The sequence below is a fragment of the Alosa sapidissima genome, chromosome 18 (assembly GCF_018492685.1).
Source record: "Alosa sapidissima isolate fAloSap1 chromosome 18, fAloSap1.pri, whole genome shotgun sequence".
Taxonomy (NCBI): domain Eukaryota; kingdom Metazoa; phylum Chordata; class Actinopteri; order Clupeiformes; family Clupeidae; genus Alosa; species Alosa sapidissima.
Window position 1 is genome coordinate 13,229,587 of NC_055974.1, and position 7,500 is coordinate 13,237,086.

Sequence of the window (7,500 nt, forward strand, 5' to 3'; positions counted from 1 at the left end):
CCGCATGGCAGACATGCCTGCTAATGCAGTCATTACCAACGCCATAATTATCCTCCACAGCCTCGGCTAGGGCTTCTGTTTACGTTTTGTGTGTGTGTGTGTGTGTTCTGTTGTGTTCCGTTGTGTTGTGCTGTTGGTGGCGGATGCGCTAAAGGCGGGAGGGCCCCCGGAGGACGGCAGGCGGGGGAAGGCTGGCGAACACGACGCAGACAGCAGCTCCCACAATGCCACCTGCTTGCCAGACGACGGCGGGGGAGGAGGAGCTAACAGCTAGCGCGCTAACACCGGAGGTGTTTGATGTGTGGAGTGTAAAGCGCACGGTCCCTCTCAGCACCATTCTCGCCTTCAAGGTCCCTCATTGTTCTGTGCTTAAGCACCAGTCCCCCCCAAGTGTAGGACAGGTAGATCTGAGGCGGCGCCGTCTACACGAGGAAAACAACATTTGCCGCCTGCTAACGGCCGCTAACAGGCTTTGGAACGCCAGCAGAAATCGCCTGCGCAACATTTGCTCCAATTCAAACCAGCGAGCACATCAATAATTACAAGGAGGCGGAGAAGTGTAAAAGTGTAAAGTGGCTCTTTATGTTTTTTTCTCTTTTTTTCCTTCTTTTCTTTCTTTCTTTCTCTTTCTTTTCTTTTTTCTATGCTCCCTCTCCAGGTGCTCGTCCCCATCAATTAGCTGTACCTACAGACCTCTCATTGAGAGTAAGTGACTAATATGGCCGTAGCCTCTGAAGAAAGACACTTTTCACGATTGCCCAATGGGTCCCGCTAAGTGGGAACACATGGTGGGGCTCGGGGGCCTTGAGCTTGCCAGGGGTCCTCTGCCCCCAATGGAAAACAGGTGGAGCACGTTTTGGTCATGTAATACCCCATTTAGCCCCCGGAGCAAAGGTTATCCAGCTAATAGCTGCCTCGTGGTGCGTCGAGAAGGGGGTGTGGACACGGCCAAGACTCTACATCTGGGACACATTGCGCATACTTGCAACATATGCTTCAGGTTCAATTAAAATGAGGCCTTGGCACATTTATGAATCTGCTTTTCTTCTCTTTTCCTTTTTCGTCTGCTTCCACAACTATTTATCTGCCTTTCTCTTTCTATACCTTTTCTCTCTCTCTCTCTCTCTCTCTCTCTCTCTCTCTCTCTTTCTCCCTTAACTTGGAATCCCCGGGACTAACCTTAATATTTTACTGAAGCAAAGTTCCCAAATAACAGGGAGAAAAAGCCAGCTTAGCACTGGAGAGGTTGAATGGAATTCAAGACAAATTTGTTCACCTCCTCATGCTGGGAGCCGCGCTGGCGTGGGGCCAAGGATGAGTTTCAGATGAGCGAGAGGGACACGCTCGAGGCAAGGCGAGGCCGAGGAAACGCTCAGGAGAGTTACCCAAGAAGTAAAGTTGAAGGATGTTGAGGAGGAAAGACAAATATCACTCTTTTTTTGCACAGAGACAGCAATAAGAGGTTTCAGAAAGAAGAAAAAAAAAGTGTGGTCTTTGTGGTGATTTAACTAGCCGTGATTATAATATCCGAATTCGCTGTGATGACGGGTCTGTCCTAATGTGGAGTCATAATTGTCGAGCTGCTGGTCACAGGATGCATTTTTGTCATTATAAAATCGGAGAATCCTTTCTGATGATCTAAGCCTCAGCCGAATGGAAATGAAAGCAAAGGGACGAGGGAAATCAACCTTTAGCAGATTGGGATGAGGGGGGATTTTCTTCAACTCCAATTGCCGTTCTGTCATCACCATGAAGGCGCATGGAATGTGAACAACCAGAGTCTCCTTCCAGTGGGGGGGGAAGTTTAATCAATGTGGACAGGGAGCAAAATTTGCTTTTCTAAACCTCTGACCTCAAACTCACACTCTTTTATATTCAAGGGGCTTAGGGCAAGGCTGGGTTTCAATAACATGGATGACAAAACAGAAGGAAAAAAAATCCCGGGCCTATATAATTTTCCAGGGATCAAGTTGCTTTTTATGAAAAATGTCTTGCTTGTTCAATTATCATGGCGAAACTGCCCCATTTGCAACGGCTGAAATGCCTCATTTGTCGGAGTTACGCAAAATAAACGAGGCTAGGACATTGAGGCGATTGTAAAGTTAACACGATTAGGATCAAATTTGCACTACAGGTAAAGCTTGGTTACAGTCCACTTTCTAGAACAAACAAGCACCAGCAACAGCACAGCAACCTTACAGGAGAGCCTCCCTGGGGGAAAGCCATTTTTACATGGCAAAAGCGTTTGGTGTTCATTTAATCATTTTGTCCAGGTGGTACTAATAAAACACAGTAACAACAAGCTGAGGGGTGGTTTCAATTTTATTAACGCAAGATCAAGGCGGAACTTCTACAACGGTAACATATCCCTGTCAATTACTCGTGATTAAAATCTTCACAAGGCCTTACAATAACTGTCTGATTCCTCATTAAGAACAAAGAGAGACACCTGTTGCTGAAAGAGCAAAGCGCTTTCTAAATGGGTATAAGCCAGATGCATTTGTAACTCAACGTTTTTTTTTGTTTTTTTTTTTCATTTCGATTCTCTGCAGAATCTCTGGTATGCTCCCTCTTGATTCCCTCTTGCCCTAAGGCGTACTGTAGCTCTTTTCGCTCAGTAATGACTTAGCTTCCACCTTGAGTCTGCTTCATCGCCTGCGTTCCTCTGAGAGCTACCGCGCGATCCGACCAAACAAAAACAAACTGCCAGCAGTACAAAGAAACACGGCACAACGTCTTCATCATTCCAACTGTGGCCCTTTCCATCCTCTCGCACAGTTCAGGGAGAGACAAAGTTTCTGGCCTATGGGGGGGGGGGGGGGGGGGGTTTAAAGGGCTGGTTTGTGAGCCAGTGTGCATGCAAGCATTCGGCCTTTCTTTCTTTCCCCCCCCCCCTCTCTCTCTCTGTTCGCTGTCTCTGTCTAATGAGCATTCCCCCCACGGCCATTTGAATACAATTAATTGCACTTCAAAGTCCCAGAGAAATATCAGAGGCTCGACACACTCGAGGCCCGCGGGCGGCCTTATTTATGAGTGTGCGATTCACCTTTATTCTGAGGTAGGGAGGCAACAGCTCAATCACACGGGTTACCAGCGGCGGCGAGACGGAGACAGACCGGGGCTTCACGAGGAGGGAGAGAAAAAGAGAGGGAGAGGGAGGGAGAGAGAGGAAGGGAGAGATAGAGAGATGGAGAGATGGAGAGGGAGAGAGTAAAGGAGAGAGAGAAGGAAAGTGAGAGAGACAGAGGGGGGAGAGAGAGAGAGGGAGAGAGAGAAGGAGAGAGAGCGAGAGCACTAGCCAACAGACATTACTCGGCACTTTGAGGTGTGGAAGAGCTGCCCCTACTCTCCCCCGAACATGAAAGAGCCCTTCAGATGTCAAGGAGAGAGGAAAGACCCACTTTGTCGGCAGGGAATGAGCCAAGCAGACTGAGACAAGGCTCATAAGAGTACTCATCAACATGGAAAACACACACGCACAAACACACACACAAGGACAAATACTACTCACAGACTTGTCAAGCAGGTGTAGGGTTGTCAGTTTGTGAATGTTTCAGGGTTTTTGTGTGTGTGTGTGTGTGTGTGTGTGTGTGTGTGTGTGTGTGTGAAAGTTGGGGATTTATATGTTTTTGAAAACGTTCAAGCCTGTCCACTGAGAATTGAAATACTTACCTTGTCGTCTTTGTCATAGTCTTCATCTTCGTCCTCCAGCAAGTCCTCCACATCTTGCTAGTGGGAGGGAAATAGAGAAAAATAAATGTACCAGTAATTACATACTCTTATATGAAATGATAAAAGTACATGTATTCATGTACTTTTATCATTATATACTGTACTGTATATGAAATGTTTTGGAAAGTAACTTTATACAAATCTTCTCAAGGTTTCTCAAGGTCTCACAAATCTTCTCAAGGCTTCTCAAGCTGAATAGCTTTTATAAGAGCTTTGGTGAATACTCATCCTTTACTTGCCATGCCTCCATACCTACCCCACACACGTGTCCTTGAATTCCAATACACTCTACGCTAGCTATAGTCTTTCACAAAAAGCTATAGGGCAATTGTCTGATTTATCCATCTAGAAAAATATATCATTCCTTTTTTCGAAGGATGCTACATTATGCTCATATATTTCTTTATTAGTAAGGGCACAAAAACAAACTTGTGTTATCGTTAATGCAATTATTGCTTTTTCAAAAAGAATAAAATCTTTGTTTTAAAAGCTTAAACCCCTTGAAAAACTAGTCTGGGAAAATCTGTTCTGGGAAAATCTGTTCTGAAAATCTGGTCTGGGAAAGTCTGAGAGAGAAAAGTCTGACAAAGACAAAGTCTGATTTGTGTGATCAGTAGTAAATTAATGTCATCCATCCAACCGTGATTTCTCGATATATTGTGGTCTAATTACACAAGGCATACAAGGTTGCAGAGAATGCAAAATGCATTCAGGTTAGTCCAGGTGTTCATCAACATAAACATACCTCGTCATGATCTTATGTTTTCCCTATTCATATAGGCTACTGGACACTGTGGTTTACAGCAGTGGTTTTCGGGTTTAAACTAGACCACTATGAACTGTATGACTAGACAAAGTATCCCAATGCTGTGCAACCTTCTCTGCAGAGCAAAGGATGTTAATGTTAATTACCTAAAGTGTTTAGCATATTAAAGTTTGGTGCGAGTTACTTACATCACATGATCTAATTAACTCAAGAGAGAGAGCGAGAGAGAGAGAGAGACAAACGCACAAAGGCACATTTCCCAGGGCGCAACTACTGTACTTTGGCAGAGGCCTAAAAAAGTCTCAAATACTTTTGCAAACTTCCCACATAGTCCTTGAGATGAATAAAGAGACAGGGTCAAGTCTGTTTTTTACAGGTACTCAAGAGACCTGTCCTTTCACTCAAATGACTCACGCCAGTACTCATTCACGCAACGAGGTCAGGGTCAAGGCCATTAATATGTACACTGGGGAAAAAAAATACATTTTGAAAGAATTATAACTTGTGCATAAAGTATCTACTTTTTTTCCATTCCAATCCCATAAATAAGAGTTTTTGGCAATACGAACATTTATAACAGGGCCCAAGACGGCTTGCATTTCTTTGTTCTATTTAATAAGGAGGTGAAAAAGTATGTCTGGCATAAGCTTCTTATGTAAATGGAGCTTCCTGCAGAGACAAAGCAGGGTTTGGGGACAGCTGAATGGGTGAGTGTGAGTATGCAAATGGGGTCACAGCAGAGATGTACCAGTAAATAGCCAAAACGCTGGAGCTGTGCACAGTCAATGGTGGATTACAATAGGGGATTCATTGCAACACTGAGAAGAGAACCATGGTTATCAATACACAATGGACAACCAGGACCTGGGGCAACACATTAGTGCAGATGGACGTCATTGTGACTGTTTTGTTTATAACTTTGTGTTGAGTTTTTTTTTTTTTTTTTTTTTTTTTTTGGGGGGGGGGGGGGGCTTTTCCATAACTACATAAATAGTATTGTTCAAGACACCCTTCAACTTGGGTTTACTGAGGTCACTGTGTGGTTAATGCCCTTGATAAGTAAATCGGGCATTCAAACTCATCTAGAGTCAACCAATGATGTTTAATCAGCTATGCAGGTTAGCTGAAATTACACTGAGAAGTGGAAGGGCTACAGTAGGACTGAGAACCACTACAAACTAATTGTTTGCTTCAAGTCCACTATCTGTACTCTGCTTTTGAGTATGTAGAAGTAAAAGTATTGACCTGACAAAGGTGACACTCCATTTACATCAATACAATGTCACTGAAGTAATTAGGGCCTAGTATAGTGGATTGTAGGGCATTTTGTACTGTGAAAAAAACATTACTTTTTAACTTGATATATCTTGCAGGCTGTTGTTAGTATGTGTGTGTGTGTGTGTGTGTGTGTGTGTGTGTATGTGTGTGTGGCAGGCCAGCTGGCTTCAGAGCCAAATACATTTTGCTCTAAACCTAAACAGGCAGAGGGGGCAACAACACTGTCAGCTACAAACCTAAAACACTCCTCCCACTTAACTTTACGCCAGTATTTCACAGCAACACAGCCGTGGGAGGTAAACCCACACACACGCAAATAAAATCAGACAGAAAAAAAGTCAACAAACCCAGCGGCAAGAGCAGCGCCAAAAGACGGCAGAGACGGGAGCCGCGGTAGCGAGCGCGAGACCCACCAACAGCGGGACTGGAGGTGGAACAGACACAGCAACAGCGGCAGCGTGCTAGCAAGGTCGTTAGCGGAAAAAACAACAACAGGTACAAAAGTTCACAGGGCTCGTCTGGCAGAGAGAACAATAGCAGCTTCAAACTGCGCCTGAACAAACAGCATAACCAACGACGGAGAAAAAGAAATTTGCCAGAGCCAAGGTTGGGCACGGGAGTGGGAGGTGGAGAGAGGTGGAAAGGGTTGGGACTGGTTGTGGGAGGGGGGAGGGGGGGGGGGGGTGTCATTGGAGAGAATCCGTGGGGGGGCACAAAAAAAAACATTTCCCGTTTCAAAGTGACGTGACCTTCTTGATTTCTTGTCACCTGTCACAAGATGGGCGCGTCTGACAGAGAGAGAGAGAGAGAGAGAGAGAGAAAGAGAGAGAGAGAGAGAAAGAGAAAGTGTGGGAGTCACGACGGGGAAAAAAAACGAAAAAACAATCCAGTCATCCTCTGCCTCTCTTCAGTCACCACCACCACCGTCTGTCCTCCCAGCTCCACCTTCCTGTCAGAACCCGCTCACTTCTCCACACTCTGCCCCAGTTGACTTCCGCAGCCGCAGCAGCAGCAGCAGCAGCTACTGTAAAACAGCCACCAGGCTCTCACAAGAGGCCCAATCTGGGCTAAACGCTGAGGCGATAGGGCGACCGGAGGTGATGTGGGGAGTTTGGGATGGAACAAGCTGGCAGAGGCCCTCAGGCTCTGTGACGTCTCTCTCTCTCTCTGTCTCTCGCTCTCTCTATCCATCTCTCTCTCTCTCTCTCTCTCTCTGTCTCTCTCTCTCTCTCTCTCTCTATCCATCTCTCTCTCTCTCTCTCTCTCTCTCTCAGCCTGTGACTGACATCGGAGAAGTGTCTGACAGGCCCTCAGCTACTCCTGCCGCGCGTGCTTCTCCATCCTTTATTTATGAAGCTTCCCAGACAAGTACCACATTTCTGCCCCCCTCTCTTCCCCTCTTTTTTTTCAGTTACTCTCACAAGGCGGAACAAACAGACGAAAACAACTCAAACCAGACTAAACAACTGCAAAACAAGCCTTTGTTTTATGGAGTGTTTTCAAATATGTGAAAAGGGCAGCAGAGCCATAGGGGGTGCTGCAATAGATACTCTCAAAAGCTGGTCTCCAAGACACAAAATGGGTTGAGAGCTTTTAAAATCTTTTTTTTTTAATGATTTTTTTTATGATTTATTTGCTCGATTTGCCCTATTCATTCGCTTATCTCCCCCCTTGTCTTTGGCAACAAAGATCAAGATAGCAGGTCAGAAATGAGCCCTGTGGAT

The 7,500-nt window shown here is 45.4% G+C and overlaps 1 protein-coding gene across 7 annotated transcripts in view; it reads right to left on the minus strand.

Moving 5' to 3' along the window:
* The window catches only part of mctp1a (multiple C2 domains, transmembrane 1a), a 164,453-nt gene that overhangs the window by 26,529 nt on the left and 130,424 nt on the right, over positions 1-7,500 (minus strand). For all 7 annotated transcript variants that reach the window (XM_042069735.1, XM_042069730.1, XM_042069731.1 and 4 more), the window contains one exon: positions 3,673-3,729. In XM_042069735.1, coding sequence (XP_041925669.1) covers positions 3,673-3,729 — 57 coding nt within the window. The remainder of the gene's footprint in view (positions 1-3,672; positions 3,730-7,500) is intronic.